This window comes from Chiloscyllium plagiosum, unplaced genomic scaffold, assembly GCF_037043375.1.
Source record: "Chiloscyllium plagiosum isolate Xiang-an unplaced genomic scaffold, Cpla_swu_hap1 HiC_scaffold_21, whole genome shotgun sequence".
Classification (NCBI taxonomy): Eukaryota; Metazoa; Chordata; class Chondrichthyes; order Orectolobiformes; family Hemiscylliidae; genus Chiloscyllium; species Chiloscyllium plagiosum.
In genome coordinates this window covers 32,650,009-32,673,605 of record NW_028270159.1, presented here as the reverse complement: position 1 = coordinate 32,673,605, position 23,597 = coordinate 32,650,009, and the positions used below count along the sequence as shown (strand labels likewise).

At 41.2% G+C, this 23,597-nt stretch overlaps 1 protein-coding gene across 5 annotated transcripts in view; it reads right to left on the bottom strand.

The window, feature by feature from the left end:
* Positions 1-23,597, bottom strand: part of LOC122564787 (whirlin) — a 221,895-nt gene that overhangs the window by 31,201 nt on the left and 167,097 nt on the right. For 3 of the 5 annotated variants that reach the window (XM_043720015.2, XM_043720018.2, XM_043720017.2), the window contains 3 exons: positions 15,812-15,883; positions 7,127-7,709; positions 1,425-1,621 (listed from right to left, as the gene is read on the bottom strand). In XM_043720015.2, the coding sequence (XP_043575950.1) occupies positions 1,425-1,621; positions 7,127-7,709; positions 15,812-15,883 (852 nt within the window). The remainder of the gene's footprint in view (positions 1-1,424; positions 1,622-7,126; positions 7,710-15,811; positions 15,884-23,597) is intronic. The other 2 variants (XM_043720016.2, XM_043720020.2) reach the window with 1 other exon arrangement.

The following is a 23,597-nucleotide window of genomic DNA, read 5'->3' as shown; positions in this document are numbered from 1 at the left end:
CCATCTATCTGCTGCCCCTGTCCTTCTGGATAGAAGTGGTTGTGGGTTTGGAAGGTGCTGTCTGAGAATGCTTGGATAATTTATTCATAAATTTCTTAATGCTGGACATCAATTTCTTCAAAGGAATCCTACAGAAATCTTCTAGCTATCAGAAGTCACCTAAACTACAATTCAAGACTAGAAACATCTTTTCTTTAGCAGAGTTTTTAACTTAAGTAAATTAAATACATGGACCATAATCTATTCTTTTGTGTTGACCCTTGTAGCATACACTATATTCTTTAACCTTATCTTTCTTGAATGTATAGTAAGTGACTGACATGGTATTTGGATTTCTTCGGTGAGTGTGTGAATAAATAATCCTCTTTATCTATATCCATGAAACTGCTGCTATTGTTTAAATTGACCATATAGTCTTAGGAGCATGAAACACGTATTTCTACCTTCCTATACAACTGCTGATTGCAAACAGTATAGAAAAGGAATTGTGGCTTTCTGTTCATTGCCTCTCCCTAGTTACCAAGAGGATGTCCCTCTGTTAAAGTTACAGGAATTACAACTGAGAGATATTGCAGTGTGAGGTCTTACACAAATGTATATATTCCTATTTTTATAATAAATATAAACAAAAACTGCTTGAAATACTTAGCAGACCTGGCAATACCGAATCAGAATTAAAATGTCAAGTTGATTGTGACACTTTCATAGAATAGAATCCCTAAAGTGTGGAATCAGGCCCTTCGGCCCAACAAGGCAAAGTGAGGACTGCAGATGTTGGAAACCAGAGTTTAGATCAGAGTGGTGCTGGAAAAGCACAGCAGGTCACGCAACATCTGAGGAGCAGGAAAATCGATGTTTCGGACAAAAACCCTTCATCAGGAATAGAGGCAGAAGTCCACACCAACCCTCTGAAGAGTAACCCACCCAGATCCATTCCCCCTAGCCTATATTTACCCCTGACTAATACTGTACACCTAACCTACACATCCCTGAAGACTATGGGACAATTTAAGCATGGCCAATTCACCTAAACCAGCACATCTTTGGACTGTGGGAGGAAAGCCACACAGACATGGGGAGAATGTGCAAACCTCACACAGACTGTCACCCGAGGCTCGAATCGAACCCGGGTCCCTGGTGCTGTGAGGTAGCAGTGCTAACCACTGAGTCACTGTGCCGCCCACTGCTTCAGACTTCTGTTCAAAAGAGGATTCTTTGTCAATTCAAAGTATTAACTATTTTGTCTCTGCACTGATGCTGCTAGATCTGCTGAGTATTTCTCCACTTTGTGTTTTTATTTTAGATTTTCAGCATCTGTGATATTTTCCATTTTTGTGTTGTTGCTCATCTCTCTGTACTTTTTTCAAGAAGTAGATCGATGATTCTTCCATTCAGGAATAAATAAGCATTTGAAGCTCACTTACTGGCTTTAAAATGGCCTCTGGTTTGGATTCATTCCCCGACGTTTCCTTGGTGACTTTTCCCTTCGCAGGTACGGGACTGCTGTCTTTGCTGTTGCCACCCATTTCACCAACATCAACCCCACTGTCCTCGCTGAGAGTCTGCCCACTGTCAGATAGCTGGGAAAGGGCAGCAGCTGGTGGGAACAGTGGCATAGTTTCTGTTATTGATAGAAAATAGATTCTGCTCAATCCCTAATCACATAAGTAAAAAGATTTGAACAGTATGTCGACCCCTAAACATCAATACTAATGGGCGTATATTCTTTCTCTGCACTGCTTTGGCCTTGGGAGTACATTAATGCAGAGAAACAGGATGACTTATCTTGAAATTGGCTCAGCATTAGTAACTTCATTTTGTGGTCTGCACTGATCTTTTTAATTTCAGCTCTGCTTTCGTTCTTTCACGATCAACGGAGGAAAATGTAGCTAACTAATGGGTAGTATTGTACCTTTATTTAAGAACGGCTACAAGGGAACTGCAGACCAGTGAGTCTGATGTCAGTGGTGGGTAAGTTGTTGAAGGGGACTCTGAGAGATAGGATTCACATGCATTTGGAAAGACAAGGACTGAGTAGAGATAGTCAAGATGGCTTTGTCATGGGAAACTGTGTCTCACGAACTTGATCAAAGCTACTTGAGGATGTGACAAAGAAGATAGATGAGGGCAGAGTGATAGACGTTGTTTACATGGTCTTTTGTAAGGCCTTTGACAAGGTTCCGCATGGTAGATTGGTTAGTTAAGTTAGATCACATGGGATTCAGGGAGAGCTTGCCAATTGGATACAGAATCAGCTTGATGGTAGGAGACAGAAGATGATGATTGTGGGGGGTTGTTTTTCAGACTGGAGGCCTGTGACCAGCGATGTTCTGCAAGGCTCGGTGCTTGGTCCATTGGTGTTTGTCGTTTATGTAAACTATTTGGATGAGAATATAGGGAGCATAATTAATAAGTTTGTGGATGACACCAAACTTAGTGGAGAAGGTTATCTCAGATTACAAAGGGATCTTGATCAATTGGGCCAACAGGGTGAGGAGTGGCAGGTGGAGTTTAATTTAGATAAATGCGAAGTATTGCATTTTGATAAGACACACAGGGGTAGGGCTTAAGCAGTTAATGGTAGGACCCTACTAGAAAGATTGTCAAACAAAGAGACGTAGGGGTTCAGGCACATAGTTCCTTGAAAGTTGCATCACAGGTAGACAGGGTGGTTAAGAAGATATTTGCATGCTTGCCTTCATTGCTCAGATCATTGAGTATAGGAATTGAGAAGTCATGTTATGGTTATACAGGATGTTGGTGAGGCCACCTTTGGAGTACTGTGTACTGTTCTGATCGCCCTGCTATAGGAAGCACATTATTAATTAGAAAGGGTGAATAAAAGATTTAAAAGGATGTTACTGGAACTGGAAGATTTGAGTAATAAGGAGATGCTGTGCCAAACGTGATGCCAGATGAAACAAAACCCTTCTGCCTGCCCTTGGTCCATATCCCTCCATTCCTTGCATATTCACTTCTGCCTCCACTATCATCTCTTGCATTACAGACTCCTACCATTCTGTGTGTAAAATACCTGCCCCTCACGTCCCCTTTGAACTTTCCCCCTCTCAGCTTAAATACACGCCCCTGAGTATTAGACATCTGAATCTGGACAAAACATTCTGACTGTCAAGCCTATCTATGTGTCTTATAATCCTTTCGACTTCTACCAAGTCTTCCCTCAATTCCGCTGCTCAAGAGAAAACAACCTGAGTTTTTCTAACCTCTCCTTATAGCTCATACCCTCTAATCCAGGCAGGATCCTGGTAAACCTCTTCTATACTCTCTTCAAAGCTTCCACATCCTTCCTGTAATGTTGTGACCAGAAGTGAATGCAATACTCTAAGTGTGGCCTAACTAAAGTCTTAAAAAACTGCAACATGACATCATGACTCTTGTACTCAGTTCCCTGACCAATAAAGGCAAGCAGGCCATACACCTTCTTTACCCAGTAAACAGAGACTGCGGCCTTTTTCACTGGAGCGTGTGGGATTGAGGGGTGACTTTATCGAGGTTTATAAAATCATGAAAGGCATAGGTAAGGTGAATAGCAAAAGTGTTTTCCCTAGGGTAGGGGAATTCAAAACTACAGGACATAATTTTAAGGTGAAAGGAGAAAGATTTAAAAGGGACCTGAGGGACAACATTTTTACACAGAGGGTGGCTCGATATGGAATGAACTATCAGAGGAAGTGGTAGATGCAGTTATAGTTACAACATTTAAAAGACATTTGGACAGATACATGAATATGAAAGGTTCAGAAAGATATAGGCTAAACGTAGGAAAATGGGATTAGTTTAGTTTGGGAAACTTGGTCGGCATGGACAAGTTGGACCAAGGGTCTCTTTCTGCGCTGTATGACTCTATGTGTTCATGGAATCACTCAGTATAATTCAAGAGACAATATTATGGAGTACTGGACCAAGATTGAGCCCCCGCATAATGAAAGGCAAACTACAAGAATAATTCCCAGCTCCATCTCACCGATATCTCCCTTCATCTCCACAATAAACTATCATATGACACGTTTGACATCCAGTACTGGATGACCTGGAATACCCTCCAGTTGAACATCTGGAACACTGAAGCCATTGCTTTTGGTACCTGCCACAGTTTCCCATCTCTGGTGACTGATTCAATCCTGTCGCTGGCAACTGGGTCTGATTAAACCATACTCGACACAGCCTCATTGCTGTATTTGATCCTGAGAGGGGCTTCCGACCACCTCTGCTATTAACCAACTCCACCTTTGACTCAGTTGATCAGCTGCTGAAACCTCATACATTACCTCCAGAATTGACCACCCTAATGTACTCCATGCTGGCCTTCCACTGTCCATCCACTGCAATCTTGAGGATACTCTCAAAACTGCTGTCTATAGAGTCATAGAGATGTACAGCATGGAAACAGACTCTTGTCCAACTCGTTCATACTGACCACATATCCTAAATTAATCCAGTCCCATTTGCCAGCATTTGGCCCATATTCCTCTAAACTCTTCTTATTCAAATACCCAACCAGATGCCTTTTAAATTTTGTAATTGTACCAGCCTCCACCACTTCCTCTGGCAGCTCATTCCATACATGCACCACCCTCTGTGTGAAAACTTTACCCCTTAGGTCTCTTTTATATCTTTCCCTTCTCGCCCTAAACCTATGCCCCCTTGTTATCGACTCACCCACCCTAGAGAAAAGACCTTGTCTATTTACCCTGTCCATGCCCCTCATGATTTTATAAACTTCTATAAGGTCATCCCTCAGCCGCCAATGCTCGAGAGAAAACAGCTCCAATCTATTCAGCTTCTCCCTATAGCTCAAACCTTCAACCCTGGAAACACCCTTGTAACTCTTTTCTGAACCCTTTTAAGTTTCACCCCATTCACCCATCACTTTGGAGTTCACTGACCATACTGGCTCCCAGTTAATTTAAAAATTCTCCTCCTAGTTTTCTAGTTCATCCCTGGCCATGCCCCTTTCCATCTCTTTAATTCCCGTCAACTCACTATTCTCCAAGATGTCTATGTTCCTCTAATTCTGGCTTCTTAAATATCCCCAATTTTATTTATTCCATCACTGATGGATGTGTTTACATTTGCATAAGCCTGATGCTCCTGAGTTCCCTCCTAAAACCTCTCCATCTCTCTATTTCTCCTTCCTCCATAAAATCTAGCTCTTTCATCAGGCTTTTGGTCAGCTTGAATATTGCCTTATGAGATTTGTCTTATAGCACTCCCGTGAATTGGCTTGGGATGTTTTATTAAGTTAAAAAACCTCATCAAGTCAGATGGGCTCAAGGAGCTTACCCTGTTCGTTTTACATTATCCAGTTTAATAGATTGGGGAAGGCAAGAGGGTGTCAAGTTTAAACTGTTCATGAGTCATAGCGTCATACAGTCATAGAGATGTACAGCATAGAAATAGACCTCTCGGTCCAACTCGTCCATGCCGAGCAGATATCCTAAATTAATCTAATCCCATTTGCCAACATTTGGCCCATATCCCCCTAAATCCTCCCTATTTATAAACCCATCCAGAAGCCTTTTAAATGCTTTAATTGCACCAGCCTCCACCACTTCCTCTGGCAGCTCATTCCATACATGCATCACCCTCTCTGTGAAAAAGTTGTCCCTTAGGCCCCTTTTAAAACTTTCCCTTCTCACCTTAAACTTATGCCCTCTAGTTTTGGACTCCCCCACAGTGGGGAAAAGACTTTGGTATTCACCCTATTCATATCTTTCATGATTTTATAACCCTCTGTAAGGTTACGCCTCAGTTTCTAAGGCTCCAGGGAATACTGCCCCAGCTTATTCAACCTTTTCCTGTAGCTCAAACCCTCAAACCCTGCAACATCCTCGTCAATCATTTCTGAACTCTTTCAAGTTTTACAACATCCTTCCTGTAGCAGGAAGACCAGAATCAAACACAGTATTCCAAAAGTGGCTTAACCAATGATCTTCCAATTTCTATACTCAATGCACTGAGAATAAAGGTAAGCATACCAAAAGCCTTCTTCATTATCCAGTCGACCCGAGACTCCATTTTCAAGGAGCTATGAACCTGCATTCCAAGGTCTCTTTGTTCAACAAAACTCCCCAGGCCCTTAGCATTGAGTGGATAAGTTCTGTCCTGATTTGCCTTTCCAAAATGCAACACCTCACATTTATCTAAATTAAACTCCATCTGCCACTCCTCAACCCATCTGATCAAGGTTCCATTGTACTTTGAGGTAACCTTCTTTGATGTCCGTTATACCTCCAATTTTGGTGTCATATGCAAACTTAGTAACCATACCTCTTATGTTCACATCCATATCATTTATATAAATGATGCAAAACAGTGGACCCAGCACTGATCCTTGTGGCACAACATGGGTCACAGGCCTCCAGTCTGAAAAGCAGTAACTGAGTGCTAGATGGCTTATCTTTTTTTCAGAGTAATGTCTCTCTCAAGTGCATAGGCAGCTGGAGCAGTAGATGTTGAGTCTTTGCACCTATCTGAGAAGAAGTTGGACCTATTCTTGACTTGGGCAGAGATGACAGAAGATAAGTGATCTTCTTTTATAATGAGGTTACAGCATAATTTTTCAGAACATTTTTTCCCTCAGGAATGAGAAGTTGGGGAAGAAAGAAGTTTTTAGTCAGAATGGTCGTTTGCGGCAGGCTTGATCGACAGACTAGCATTTCCCTGCCAGTCCATTTCATATATTTGTAAGCAGTGATGAATATTTATATATTCTAACTTTTTTCTCAATTATACTTAACCAGAAGAAGCCATCTAACTTTGCATGAAACAACTTAGATAGAAATTGTATTTATGATACAGTAAAACAACAAATAGTCCATTATTTCCACTGCAAAAATGGATCCCCCAGTTCAGAGTGCACAAAACCTTGAACCTAATTACAGAAACAGCCATTCAAGAGATGGTTGAGAGGTATAATCTGAGAGTCAAAATCTCTGCTCAGATTCTCTGAGAGTGTCAGACAAACTTGACACCCACTTTACTCATATTCAATTTAACTGATATGTGTCCATAACTTAACTTGCCTGAAATCACCATGGATGAATTCCTATTCAAAGCTGATTGTCAACTGGTAAACATGATGCTGTCTTTAAATGGCACTTACCTCGAGATTGTGGTAATGTCCTAACTTCATTGACATCAGGTTCACCATTTGGCTGATGCACTTCTACCATTACAAAGTGCTGGTTGGCTGCTGCTAACTGTGAGTGTGGCTTCTCTGTTGACCCTGGTGGAAGAGGGGCTGGAACATATGGTGGTGGGTTTGGAAGAGATGGTGATACACTCTCCGAGGTATTAGACAGCAATTGTGTTGGAGACTTAACTCTGGGAAAGGGTCCGATGATATGCTGGTTGACACGGGAGAGTTGGGCTGTCACCTCGCTGCTCATAGTTTGTATTTTTAAGTTTTTAGTGTGTACTGTACAAAGAGACTCATCTGTCGAAACAACTGAAGCAGAGGCAGAAGCAAGCGAAGAACCGTCACTTGTGGCATCGGTATCGATGATTGTGGTGGTTAGTGAAGGACTGTGAGGTACCGTGAAGAAAAGGCCCGACTGTGATGACTCTGTTGAGTTCCGCTTTGGTCTGTCTCCCATTGTCTTTTGCTGTGAAGAGGCGGGACTGGTGGACTCAGTTCGAAGAGGTCTATAGTTTGACACGTTGTCAGTAAAGGGCTGCACATTATCCTAGAAAGCAAACCAGAAATATTTGCAGAAATAATTATTGGGCAAATCTTCTGTGGACATGTGGTCTTCCCAGATTGTGCACTTTGTGCCAATCAGTTGCCTGGAACCAAGATTTACATTAACAATTATATAGTAATACTTATAAGAGGTGAGATGTGCTAGGTTACCACTTAAAATGAGCATATCAATGTGTCTGATAAAGTCCCACATAAGAAACTGTTGGGTAAGGTGGAAGCCGACTGAATTGAGGGCAAATTGTTTGAGTGGCAGGAAACACAGTTGGAAAAATGGGTAAGTACTCAAATCGGTAGAATGTAATTAGTGGTATACACAAGGATCTGTGTTGGGGCCTCAATTATTCACAATACTCATCAGCGACTTGCGTAATGGCATAAAAAATCAAAAGCCTAAGTTTGCTGATGGCACAAAATTAGGCAGCATTGTGGACAGTGTTGATGATAGCTTAAAATTACAACAGGATATTGATCGACTAGGTGAATGGGCAAAGCTGCGGCAGATGGATTTAAATCTAAGCAAGCATGAGGTCATCCATTTCAGACCAAAAAATACCCAATCAGGATATTTTTTAGAAGGCACAATGTGAAATACAGTGGCTACCCGATGAGATTCAGGGGTTCAGGAGCAGAACTCTTTAAAATGACACAAGCAGGTGCAGAAAACAGGCAAGAAAGCTAATGGAATGCTGGCCCTCATATCTAAAGAGCTGGAGTATAGAGATGCAGATGTTATGCTCCTGTTAATTAAAACCCTAGTTAGACCCTACTTAGAGTACTGTGAGTTGAGAGTGTGGTGCTAGAGAAGCACAGCAGATCAGGCACCATCCGAGGAGCAGGAGAATTGATGTTTCGGGCATAAGCCTTTCATCAGGAATGAATACTTCTCTTAGAGTACTGTGAGCAGATCTGGGCACCATACCTTAGGAAGCATGTTTTAGCCATGGAGGGAGTTCAATGCAGGTTTACAAGGTTGATACCTGGACTTTAGGGGTTAAGTAAGGAGGAGAGATGAGACAAATAAGGTCTGTATTCTCTAGAATCAGTCTTCAAAATATAAACAGAAAGAGACAGGGTAGATAAACTCTTTTCATTGATTAAAGATTCTAGAACTACAGGGAATGGTCTAAACTTTTCTCCTCAATATTCTTACACATGGTATGCAGAAAAGAGAAAAACATTTTCACAAGTTATATTTTGCAAAGTTACTTATTAGTAATTTAATGACTGATTTTTTTTTGTGGTAACCATTGGGATTAGTTTACTCTGTTGATGGATGGGATTGTGGACTTTCAAATACTGTCACTAGAATTCTAACTGGAGCTTCAGTAATACAGTGTGATGGCTTTATTAAGCAGAATAAAGAAAAGAATATACTCTGTTAGGATGACTCGTATAAAGTTTGCCATCTGAACTGACATCTTGTGTTTTTTTTTGATGGGAGCTTATATAAATGAAGAATTCAAAGAGCTTCTATTCAATGATTAATCTTCCTCTTTGTGCAGTATTCAGCCTTTGCAGTGAGACACAAAGTTAGATAATTTGATTGTACCGTTAATTTAGCTGTTAGTGGACAGATAATGCATGTTTCTATGATTGCAATTCATCAATTTATTGAAGATAGTTTTAACATGAAAATCTATGTGAGGTTTATCACTTTGTTCAGTAATAAAGTAATGGTATGCAGTACAAATAGCAACATGGCCAGTTCATTGCATGAATGCAGAACCTCAATAAATGGAAAACTCAATTATTAAAATCTTCCTTGTAAGTGGATTAGTCCAGCTATTATCCTGCAGTGTGCATAGTCTCCTATACAAAGTGAGTGGAATCATTTGGTTTCAAAGAATTTCTATTTCAGGAAATGGTTAATGAATTGGAGTTTATTTCAAGTTTAAAACCTACTCATCATCCCTATTGGTGACCTATCCAATACTCATTCTATGCATTCCCAGAGATTAAGCATTAGTTCAGCCATAAATATCGCTACTTTGACAAAGTTTCTCACACACAAAAAAAGAATTAAATGGTCAACACTTTTGTGATTGATATGATTGAATAGATGTTGCCTCGATTAGTAGGTATATTATTGCTATTCAAAGTGAACAAACATAGCAGATCTGAAGCAATTTTTAAAGAGCTTACCACCTTGGCCTTGACTTCTAATTTAGTTTATTCGAGTTATTTTATCAATTTCTTCATGAATTTAATTGTTTTGTAATAATCATCCCATTTGCACTTTCACTGAAATAAAAACATGCTTTACTTCTTTACAGTTATTCCAATTATTCTTGGCTCCATTCTTTCCAGAGATGTGGTGGTCAATGACATAGCTGGATTACTACCCGGGCCATGAGCTAATTGCCATAGGGTCACCTAGAATAAAGAGGTGACTGCATGGCTCAAAGATGATGTGGGAGATAAAGGTTTGAATTCATTGTGACATTGGCAATAGTACTGAGGAAGGATGGGGCTGTTCTGATGGGAAGGGCTCTACCTGAACTATGCTGTGTCCAACTTCTTTGCAGATTGCATAAGTTGGGCTGTCGATGGGACTTTAAACTGAAGAGCAGAGGAATGGATTCAGTTAATTGGAAAATTATTGGAAAAGTTATGGATGGGAGAGAACTCAGCAGCGGTTACTTTTATAACAAGTAATTGGACAGAGATTACAGAAAAAGTCAGGAATCTAACTGCAAGTACAGCAGATAAGGGGGCAATCAACACAGGACTGAGTGTCTTTTACTTAAAGGAATGCAATATATGAAACAAGGTAAATGAGCTTGTAGCAGATTGAAATTGGCGGATGTGATGTGTGTATCATAGAAACATGGCTGCAAGGGGGATCAGGGCTAGGAAATAAACGTGTGCATAGAATCAAAAGGTTCTGATGGGAGTTATATACAGGTCCCCAGTGGTAGTCAGGAAGTGGGGAAAAATAAATCAGGAGATAGAAAAGACAAGTAAGAAAGGCACAATACAATAATCATGAGGACTTCAATGTGCTGGTGGACTGGGAAAACCAGACTGCTAGTAGATCTCAAGAAAAAGAATTCGAAGAGATTTTGTTTTGGAGCAGCTTGCGGTAAACCTCCTTAGGGAACAGGCGATTCTGAATTTAATGATGCGTAATGAGGCAGACTTGATGAGGGAGCTTAAGGTAAAGGAAGCCCAAGGGGACAATGACCATAATATGATAGAATTCACTGTGCAACTTGAAAAGGACAGATGTAACAGTATTACAACTGGGTAAAGGTAACTGCGAAGACATGAGGGAAGAAGTGACCAGAGTTGATTGGAAGGGGTGCCTATAAGGGAAGGTGGGGGAGCAGTAATGGCAGGAGCTTCTGGGGATAATTCAGGAGCCACAATATAAATTCAGCCCAAGGAAGAACAAACATGCTAAAGGGAGGATAAGGCAACCATGGCTGACAAGGGAAGTCAGGAACAGCATAAAAGCAAAAGGAAAAGCACACAATGTGGTGAAGATTATTATGAAGGCAAAAGATTTGGAAGCCTTTAAAAACCAGCAGACAATATCCACAAAAGCAATAAATGGGGAGAAAATGAAATAGAGGGGTAAGTTAACTAGTAATATAAAAAAAGATTGCAAAGGTTTTTTTCAGATATCTAAAAGGTAAGAGTGGGCATTGGAATGCCAGAAAATGAGGCTGGAGAAGTAGTAATGGGGAATATAGAAATGGTAGAGGTACTGAAGAGGTACTTTGCATCAGTTTTCATATTGGAAGACACCAGCAAAATACCAGAACTTTGAGAGAGTTGGGGACAGAGACTAAGGTATTGGTCATCATTGAGAATGTGCAGAGGGAAGCTGAAAAATCTGAAGGTGGATAAATCACCTGGACTGTATGGACTACATGCCAGGACGCCGAAGGAGATAGCTGAGGAGATTGTAGAGGCATTGGTGGTAGTCTTTCAGAAATCACTGAAGTCAGGGAGGGTCTCCAAGAACTGGAAAAATGGCTACTGTAACACCACTGTTTACAAAGGAAGCGAGGCAGAAGACAGGAAACTTTAGACTGGTTATCCTGACCTCAGTCATTGGTAAGATTTTAGAGTCCATTGTTGTGGATGAGATTGCAAAGTACTTGGACGCGCATGGTATAATAGTGCTGAATCAGCACAGCTTTGTCAAGGCGAGACCATGCTGACAAATCTGCTAGAATTCTTTGAGGAGGTATCAAGCAAGTTAGATAAAGAAGAGCCAATGGATGTTATTTATTTGGATTTCCAGAAGACCTTTGACAAGGTGCTGCACAGGAGGCTGCTTTATTACTGTCACATGTACCGAGGTAAAGTGAAAAGTGTTGTCTTGTGTGCTTTATAGGCAGATAATACTTTACAAGTGCATCACGGTAACAGAACAGAGTGCAGGATACAGTATTATAGCTGTTCAGACAGTGCAGAGAGAGGACAAAATAAATATTTAAGAGGTCCATTGAAAACTCTGGTAGCAGCGGAGAAGAACTGCTTCTTGAATCTGTTCAGATGTGTATTCAAACTTTTATATCTTATGTCCAACTGAAGAGGGTGGAAGAGCTGGGTAGGAGGGGTCTTTAATCATGTTGGTTGCTTTCCTGAGGCAGTGGTACAAATGAACTCAATGGAAGGCTGTGTTCACAACTCTCCATAGTTTCTTGCAGTCTTGGGAATGGCAGTTGTATCAAGATAGGATGCTTTCTATGGTGCACGTATAAAAACTGGTAATAATTTTTAGACATGCCAATCTTACTGACTGTTGCTCAGCAAGTTGAGAATCCAGTTACAGAAGGTAAAGCAGAGACCTAGGTTCTGGAGTTTGGAGATGAATTTGTTTGGAATTATGGTGTTGAAAGAGGAACTGTTATCATTAGCAGAAGCCTGATGTAGGTATTCTCATTGTCCAGATGTTTCAAGGGTAAGTGTAGGGCCAGGGAGATGGCGTCTGCCATGGATCTGTCGCATCAGTAAGTGAATTGCAAACGATCAAGACAGCTGGGAGGCTGGAGTTGATGCGGGCCATGACCAACCACTCAAAGTATTTTTTAATTAAGGATGTTAGAGCTACCAGGTGGTAATCATGGAGGTACACTACATGACTTTTCTTTGGCACTGGAGTAATGAGGTCAAATTGAAACAGGTGAGGACTTTAGGTTGTAGAGGTAGAGGATCATGGGTAGAGGATTAGCTGACTGACAGAGGGCAGAGATAGGGATAAAGGGTCTTTTTCAGGATGGCAGCCAGTCTCTAGCAGAGTCATGTGCCAACAACTATTCACATTATACATTAACAATCTGGACAAATGAACTGAGGGCAGGCTGACCAGGCTACTTCAATTTTGGACAAAATTGGAAAGATTGAAAAACCAGTGTGCAGTCAATTTGATCAATGTTGGATTAGGATAAAACTGCCAGCAAGACACAAGAAGTTTCTGTTTTAAATAAGTAAGAAATAGAGAAAATAAGACTTACATTTATACAAGCTTAGGATATCCTAAAGGACTTTAATGGAATTATGCACTTATAAAGATTATTCACTGCGCTAATGTTACAAAGCTGACAACCAATTTGCACTCAATAAGCTCTCAGTGACGCTGCAGCCACAAAGTAATTTGTTTTTGTAACACTGTTTGCTAACAATTGGTAAGGCAGCATCCAAGGAACAGGAGAATCGACGTTTCGGGCATAAGCCCTTTTCCAGCAACACATTTTCAGCTCTGATCTCCAGCATCTGCAGTCCTCACTTTCTCCCCTAACAATTGGTAAGGACAAATAGAAAGATTTTACTTAACAGTTGTCAAATAGTGCCAGGGAATATTTTGCATCGACCCAAGAATGTTAGTTTAATGCCTTATCCCAGAAGTTATCAATGGTGCATTTTGTAGTTGACAGCTCAGCCTCAAAATAGGGAAAGTTTTCAGAGTTGCAAATGGGGAGGAATTGTGGTCAGAAAGTTGAAATTTTGCAAATGCTATGAACTCCACAGTGTGTGTGCACTTTTCCCCTTTTTCCTGATTGAAAGGTTTGGCTTTCTGTCAGGCAGAAAATACTTCAGAGGAGGTTGCAGCTTGAGACTCAGTAGCAATGCTGCTGCTGCTGCATTCCTGGCAGCATGGGAGCAGGACTATCTTCAGATCTAGCGTGGTGTGTTCACTTTATACACATGCAACTGGGATGTCCAATGTTGCAGAGTCCACAATCCAGTGGTGATGGGGTAATCTGCTTCTGCCTGAGGCTGATCCTGGGGTTCGGAAGAGATAAACAAATTAAGCTTGAGGTTCCTGTACCTGCTGCTCCACAAGCAGTACTGGGAAGGTACTTACCACACAGCAATAATCAACTCTCTTTAGTTGTTGTGGTCTCTGAATTGCAGGAAACCCAGCAGGTAAGGTTGAAGCTATATGTGTGGGGCATTCAGCCAGGAGGTAAAATTGGAGGCATTCAGTTTGCCTGCCCAGACCTCACCAAATCCTCCCCTCACTTTAGTTAAACTAGAAGTCTGAGGATTATATTTGAGTTTGGAATGTTTACAGTTTTCACAGCAAACCAACCTAAATTCTTCCTTTCCGTTTGTTGTTCACATTCTCCTCCACCTCTTTGTGTTTCTTTATATCCCTTTTTTTTAGACAATAAGATCATAAGACATAGGAGTGGAAGCAAGGCCATTTGGCCCATCGAGCCCACTCCACTATTTAATCATGAGTGTTTCAACTCCACTTACTTGCAATCTCTCCGTAGCCCTTAATTCCTTGCCGGATCAAGAATTTATCAATCTCTGCCTTGAAGACATCCAACGTCTGGCCTCCACTGTGCTCCATGGCAATGAATTTCATAGGCCCACCACTCTCTTGCTGAAGACATGTCTCCTCATTTCCGTTCTAAATTGACCCCCTCTAATTTTAAGGCTGTGTCCACGGGTCCTAGTCTCCCTGCCTAACGGAAACTACCTCCCAGCATCCACCCTTTCTAATCCATGCATTTATTGTAAGTTTCTATTCGATCTCCCCTCAACCTTCTAAACTCTAACAAATATAATCCTAGGATCCTCAGCCGATCATCGTATGTTAGGCCTACCATTCCAGGGATCATCCGTGTGAATCTCCACTGGACACACTCCAGTGCCAGTATGTCCTTCCTGAGGTGTGGGGCCCAAAATTGGAGACAGTATTCTAAATGGGGCCTAACTAGAGCTTTATAAAGTCTTAGAAACACGTCGCTGCTTTTATATTCCAACCCTCTTGAGATAAATGATAACATTACATTTGCTTTCTTAATCACGGACTCAACCTGCAAATCAACCTTTAGAGAATCCTGGACTAGCACTCCCAGATTCCTTTGTACTTTGGCTTTATGAATTTTCTCACCATTTAAAAAATAGTCCATGCCTGTATTCTTTTTTTCCAAAGTGCAAGACCTCGCACTTGCTCACATTGAATTTCATCAGCCATTTCCTGGACCACTCTCCTAAACTGTCTAAATCTTTTTAAGCTTCTGAATCACTGTCACTGCGCTATTTTTGTTTCAGCAACTGTATGTCTGAAGGAGACTTAAAAGCATAATGACTGTGAAATGAACTTTAATGGCATTGGGCCAATTTTTTTGATTGAGCAATATAATTTTGTATTTTATTAAAATACCATTGAATGAAACTCACAATGGGCTCAATCTATTTCCTTCCTTGATCTTTTACAGCCTATCCAGTTCCGAAAATTTGGGTTATGACCTTCATTTGTTCAAATAAGTGCAGAATAATGAATATTTTTCAAAATTGTCGAAGAAAAATTATAGATTTAAAATCTACCACAGAACCTAATTATTCTCCAAGACGTTTTGATTAAATGTAACAGTCTCGGAGATAAGCAGGCATTCTGATTGCAAAGTTGTTTTTTTCAGTGTGTTTCAACATTCCTCTTGTTGATATGATCTTACTTTATATAACTTAAAACGAGCTGTTTGCAAAAAATACACAATTATGATAAATGTTAATGCCGCTGCAATAAAAATGAACATCACATTCTAGAACTTCAACAAAGAAAAGACGTAATGATACATGGCAGCTGAGTAGTGTAATGTGGAGTAAAATACTCACAAGAGAGATATCTGGCAACTTTCCAGTGTCTCCTTCCAGCTGGTCATTTGTTCTTGCAAGATCTGTGTCATTCTGTGTGCAAGAAAAGTGTCAATTCACTCATTAGACCGTATCCTCTTAAATAGAATAGTGCTTACTCTAGCACAATACAGCCTTGAACTGCAGACTCCTGTGTTAACACACTTCTGTAATTGAACCAATTTAGCATGCACACACTTTAGAGAAAATAAACATTGTTCAAAAATCATGGGAGTATTTTGAACTGTGGTCTCATGGGCAATGCTTCTTACACTGTCCAATGCACATGATGATCAATATTTCTTTCCTTCAAATTCAACAGAAGGAAATACTGGGCAGGGCATGTTCATCTTCATCAAAGTTGCAATTAGTTTCCCCCAAAATGGGGTCTTAATGTTCTGAAGTTTGAAATTTTGGCATCAATATTGTAGCTCTTATCTTTTTAAAGATAATAACTTGGTCTGTATATTTCAGTTACTACTGCCCATCAAAGTGAAAAGGTTTGATGCCAAGTAAAGCAGAACATGACTGTCTTGCTACAAGTTCTTGCCATAATGTGAGACTGTAGTCACAATCAGAAATGTTTGGGACTGGCTGATAGAACCAAACTTACAAACGCTCTAAACAGCACAGACATTGAAAATATTGCACTGAAATTTATTTCTGTATCTTCTGCTCAACTGTCATCTGGCATACTTCTTGCTAAATGCATTGTTTCAGTATGTGGTCCTAGATTGTGCCCACTTACAATCACTTAGACTGTATTTATGGAATTCAACACATTTGCAGTGTTGCTGTAATACCCATTTTCAGTCAATTAAATAAAAAACAAGTCATGAGCAACAAGCTGATGAAAGAACATTTTATCAATTCTAAACCCTAATCTCATTTAACCACATCAAGTACTCACTAGAGTACTTCATCTGATTCATTGAAAAACTGGGTGAGATGTTACCTACCCATTCATCTGGTCTCTGATCTAAAAAATGCACAATTTTCTGACTTACTGCCTCTCCAAAATTTATAGTCCAAAAATAGTTGAGATGATGAAGTAATGGGAACAATGGGTGAACTTTTCATCAAAGTCTGGCCTACGACCTAGATTAGGTTATCCAGACACCAAACCCTCAGATTACAACAGGATCTGGACCAGATAGGCCAATGGGCTGAGAAGTGGCAGATGGAGTTTAATTCAGATAAATGTGAGGTGCTGCATTTTGGGAAAGCAAATCTTAGCAGGACTTATACACTTAATGGTAAGGTCCTAGGGAGTGTTGCTGAACAAAGAGACCTTGGAGTGCAGGTTCATAGCTCCTTGAAAGTGGAGTCGCAGGTAGATAGGATAGTGAAGAAGGTGCTTGGTATGCTTTCCTTTATTGGTCAGAGTATTGAGTACAGGAGTTGGGAGGTCTTATTGCGGCTGTACAGGACATTGGTTAGGTCACTGTTGGAATATTGCATGCAATTCTGGTCTCCTTCCTGTCGGAAAGATGTTGTGAAACTTGAAAGGGTTCAGAAAAGATTTACAAGGATGTTGCCAGGGTTGGAGGATCTGAGCTACAGGGAGAGGCTGAACAGGCTGGGGCTGTTTTCCCTGGAGCGTCAGAAACCGAGGGGTGACCTTATGGAGTTTTACAAAATTATGAGGGGCATGGATAGGATAAATAGACAAAGTCTTTTCCCTGGGGTCGGGGATTCCAGAACTAGAGGGCATAGGTTTAGGGTGAGAGGGGAAAGATATAAAAGAGACCTAAAGGGCAACTTTTTCATGCAGAGGGTGGTATGTGTATGGAATGAGCTGCCAGAGGATGTGGTGGAGGCTGGTACAATTGCAACATTTAAGAGGCATTTGGATGGGTATATGAATAGGAAGGGTTTGGAGGGTTATGGGCCGGGTGCTGGCAGGTGGGACTAGATTGGGTTGGGATATCTGGTCGGCATGGACGAGTTGGACTGAAGGGTCTGTTTCTATGCTGTACATCTCTATGACTCTATGACTCTAATTGGTGAGAATGCGGAAAGATCAATCAAAGAAGCCTACATAATTTCCAAAAGATAATCTTGGACTGAAACTGACTACATCGAGTGAATCATAAACAGTATTGTCTCTTTATTTAAGGAAGAATGTATAGGAAGTGTGCCAGGTCAAAAGGTTTGAATTTAAGGAAAGGCTGAACAGGCTGGGACATCTTTCACTGAAGCATAGGAGGTTAAGGGGTAACCATATAGAGGTTTATAAAGTCATGAGGGGCAGAGAAAAGGTGAATAGCAAAAGTGTTTTCCCTAGGGTGGATGAATTCAAAGCTAGAGAGTATAATTTCAAGGTGATACAATGATGGAAAAAGGACCTGAGGGGCAACATTTTTACACAGAGGGTAGTTCACATGTGGAATAAACTACCAGAGGAAATGGTAGATGCAGGTGCAGTTACAATATTTAAAAGATATTTGGACAGGTACATGAAAGTTTAGAGTGATATGGGCCAAACACAGACAAGTGTTTGGTTTAATTTCAGGAACGTGGTTGTCACGGATGAGTTTGACCAAAAGGTCTATTTTCGTGCTGTCTGACTCTATGACTCTAAGCAGTTCATAAAAAAAAGTACCTGATATCTGGTATGGACAGATTGTCTTCAAAGAAGTAGCTGGACAGACTAAGTTTGCATTCATGGAGTTTATTAGACAATGAAGCAACTTCATTATGGCAGGTAGATGTGGAGAGGAGTTGTTTTACATATGAAAAGATCTAGAACTAGGGCTTAATACCAGCCTCTAGGGGTTAGGGAGGAAGTCCGAACTATTCCTGAAAAGATTATGTAAAGCAGAGTCTTTGATGATTTTTAGGGCAGAGATAGATTGATGCTTAGTAAGCAAAAGGGTGAAACATGATTGGGGCGGGGTGGTGATGAGAATATGGATTGGAGGTTACAATTAGATCAGCAACAATCCTATCAAAAGGAGGAGCAGTTTGCGGGACCTACATAGAATCATACAGCACGGAAACAGACCAGTTCTTCATTTTCATATGTTTATATGAATCTATTGAAATACCTCATAAGGGAACTGAAAGAATGATATTGACCTTGAGCACATTTCAAAACACCCTAAACTGTTACTAGATGAGTAAACAAGCTGCTCTAATATTGTCTCTGAAATAGGTCTTAAATTCAAATTCTTCTAACTGCTTTCTATATGGTAGTTACTGGTGGTATTTCAGGGAGCCACTGGTGTCGTAGTAATGACACTGGACTCATAATCCAGAGACCCAAACTAATGTTCTGAAGATCTGCGTTTAAAACCCACCATAGGAAATTATGAGACTTGAATTTGATTAATTGAAACCAGGAATTAAAAACTAGCCTCATGGCAAACATGAAACAATTGATGCAGAAACCCTAATCCCCTTTTAAGGAAGGAAATCTGCCATCTTTTATTTAGTTTGGCCAACACGTCACTCCATTCAGAAAGCAAAGCAGTTCATTGGTAGCTGCCCTCTGACATGGCCTGACCATTCACCGCATTGTAATATAATGCTGTGAAGTAAAAAGAAACAGGGGAAACTGGATGAATAACCCAGCTTCAGCCTGAGAAATGAAAACAACAACGACAAAACCAACCCTGTCGATTTTGCAAAATACTCCTTACCAACATCTGAAGCATGTGCATCAACATTGTAAGAGATGACCAAAGACTAGTGAAGCAACAGCCTGACATATTCATGCTCATGCCTTACTGATCACGTCCTAAACACTGCCATTCCTGGGTATGTTCTGTCCCAGAGGCAGATTAGACCCATCAGCAGACGAAATGTGCTATAGAATACATTGAAGGTGACTTGGCAGCACCACCACTAACCAAGCTGACCAAGTCCTAACAAATACAGCTTCTAAACTGAATATGGGGGAAATGGGGTAATTGACAAACAGAAAATCCTATTTGCCCTCATCCTCACCAACAAATTACCTGTTGCAGGAAATGGGGGAATTGACAAACAGAAAATCCTATTTGCCCTCATCCTCACCAACAAATTACCTGTCCTATTAATTGACCAAATTACAGGCACTGCTCACAACGGACAGTGCTCCAAACATCAACTTCATCCCTCTTAACCGCTCAGTCTTGACTACAGGTCCCAAGGAACCAGTTCTTTTTTTTTATTTCACATACACCTTCGGACAAGTGCAACTTGAACCTATGCCCCCTGGTCCAGAGGTATGGAGATTACCATTCGCCCTAGAACTCAGCTCTTTTTTCTCCTTTTTTTATAACCAGAAGTTCTTTTACACACAATTGAACATTTTTCTCCCCCCATTATCAAATCAGCTGTGGCAACTTTTACCTGTTAACCACCACCATTAATTCACCCATGTTTCCAGTTGATTAACTTACATGCAAGGCCATTAAGGGCAGAGAACCCAGCTTTTTTCTCAATTAAACTATTCGGGCATATCATGGCATACTGCTGGGCCAAGATGCATGGACAACGTCTCCTGGGCTAGATTTAGAGACAGTACCACTGTGCCACAACAGCCCTAAGAGCCCAGCTCTTAAATACAAAAGTTCAATGGACATCTTCACAGAAGTTCATCAAGGTCGTGTCCTAGGCCCAACCATCTTAGCTGCTTCATCAATGACCTTCTCTCTATCATAAGGTCAGAAATGGGGATGTTTGCTGATGATTACACAATGTTTAGCACCATTGAAGCAGTCTATGGCCATATGCTTCAAGACCAAGACAACACCTACCAGACACTGAACTGGACATGCCACTTAAATATTGTGACTATACGATCAGGAAGTGATCACAAATTATAAGTCAGGAGTATGATGAAATACTCTCCACCAAGGACATGCAGGTCCTGGGCCTCCTCCATCGCCAAATCCTAACCACCTGACGCCTGGAGGAATATCACCTCATCCTCCGCCTTGGAACCCTGCAACCACACGGAATCAATGTGGATTTCACCAGTTTCCTCATTTCCTCCCCTCCTCAACTTATCCCAGTCCCAAACCGCCAACTCAGCATTGCCCTCTTGACCTGTCCATCGTATTTCCCATCTATCTGCTCCACCATTCTCTCCAACCTATCACCTTCTCCCTCACCTTAATCTACTTACTGCATTCTCAGCTACCTTTCCCCCAACCCAACCCCCTCCTATTTATCTCTCAGCCCCTCTGGCCCGCAAGCCTCATTCCTGATGAAGGGCTTATGCTCGAAACATTGATTCTCCTGCTCCTCGGATGCTGCCTGCCCTGCTGTGCTTTTCCAGCACCACACTCTCGACTCTGATCTCCAGCATCTTCAGTCCTCACTTTCTCCTAATACTTTCCACTTGCCTGGATGAGTGCAGCTCCTACAATACGCATGATGTGGAGAAGGCTGGTGTTGGACTGGGGTGGACATGGTTAGAAGTCACATGACACCAGGTTGTCGTCCAACAGGGTCACTTGAAATCACAAGCTTTTGGGGCACTGTTCCTTCAGGAGAAGTGAGGAGGAGCACACAGGCACAGAAATTATACGCAGAGAAATCAAAAGATCATACAAATGGTGTGAATGGAGTGTCGACAGGCCAAATAATAAGTCTCTGCAGATGATCAAAAGTATCAGACGGCGTGAGTAAAGTGTCAACAGCTGAATAACAAATGAAGGGATGACCTATAATCTGATTAATTGAGGCAGAGAGATAATTACAATAAACTAAACATAAAGTGGTGCTGGAGACAAACCAAATGACTGGAATAATAAGATAAGGATAAGAGTCGCATGCTGAGAGTCTAACCAGAGTAACAAGTAATCCAAAACCGTACAAACTAATTAAGGTAGAGAGATCATAACAAGCTATCAAGGTGATGATGTCAAAACAAGACAGTAAGTGAGATCTTACAAACAAAGAACAGTGCGGTGGGGTTACATATAGTGCAACATGAACCCAAGTTGAGGGCGTCTTCATGGGTGCAGAACTTGGCTATCAGTTTTTGCTCAGTGATTCTGTGTTGTTGTCTATATCAAAATCCATCTTGGAGGGCGCTTACACAATGATCAGAAGCTGAATGTCTTTCACTGCTGAAGTGTTCCCTGACTGGGAGGGAACATCCCTGTCTGCTGATTGTTGCACAGTGTCCACTCATCTGTTGTCATAGCGCCTGCATGGTCTTGCCAGTATATTATGACTTATAAATCAAGAAATGGCTGGAGGCATTGGATACTGCAATGGCTACTGACCTTGACAACGTTCTGGCAATACTACTCTTGACTTGTGCTCCGGAATACGCCTTGTCATTACCAAGTTATTTCTGTACAGCTTCAGCACTGGCATTTACCTGATAATATGGAAAATTAGATAGATGGGTCCTGCAGACAACAAGCAAGACAAATCCAACCTAGCCAATCTTCTCAATCTCAGTACAGTGACCAAAGGCATCATCAACAGTGCTGCACTTGCTTAGCAATAATCTGCTCACTGATGCCCAATTTAGGTTCCACTAGAGTTCCTGGCCTCAGTGCAGCCTTAATCCAAACATGGACAAAGTGCTGAATTCCAATGTGAGGTGAGAGTGACTGCCCTTGACATCAAGGCTGCATTTGACCTAGCAAAACTGCGGTCAGTGGGAAGCAAGGGGAAAGTGCTACAGTGGTTGGAGTCATACCTGGCACACAGGAAGATGGTCATGGTTGTTGGAGGTCAGTCAATTCAGCTTCCAGATGTCTGTGTAGGCATTTCTCTGGAGAGTGATATGTGCCCAATCATCTTCAGCTGCTTCATCAATGACCTTCCCTCCATCATGAGGTCAGAAGTGGGAACGTTCACTGATGATTGCACAATGTTCAGCAGTATTCACGACCCTCAGATACTGAAGTAATCCATGTCCAAATGCAGCAAGACCGAGACAATATCCAGGCTGGGGCCGACAAATGACAAGTAATATTTGTGCCACACAAATGCTATGCAACGATCATCTCCAACAAGAGAGAATCTAACCTTTTTTGTTTAACATTCAATGGTGTTACCATTACTGAATTCCCCACTGCCAACATCCTGAGAATTACAGTTGACCAGATTAGCCATATAAATACAAATATTGAACTGTATTAGCCATATAAATGCAAATATTACAAGAGCAGTTTCAATGCTAAGAACCCTGCAGTGAATAACTCACCTCCTGACTCCCCAGAACCTTTCCATCATCTGCAAGGCACAAGTCAGGGGTGTGATGGAATGCTCCCACTTTCCTGGATGAATGCAGCTCCAACAACACTCAAGAAGCTTGATACGATCCATGACAAAGATTAGTTGACACCAAATCCATGAACATTCATTCCTTCCACCACCAATGCTCAGTATCTACAGTGTGTGCCATCTCCAACAAGAGGCAATCCACAAATTCTCCAAGGCTTCTTAATCAACACTTTCCAAGCTCATGACCACTACTATTTAGAAAGACCAGGGTAGCAGATGCATGGAAACATCACTACTAGCAAGAACCCCAACCCACCCACCATTCAGACTTCAAAATATTTTACTGTTTGTTCAGTGTTACTGGGTCAAAATCCTGGAACTCCATCCCTAACAGCATTGTGGATCTATCGACACCAAATAGATTGGTGTAGTTCAAGATGTCAGTTCAATATCACTTTCTCAAAGATAACTAGGGATGAGCAATAAATTCTGCCAGCATCAGCCTCATTTTAAAAATGGATAAAAAAAATCCATGATTTAATGATTTTGTTAATTATTTCTACCGAATGCCTCTAATATGGTTTCTGGA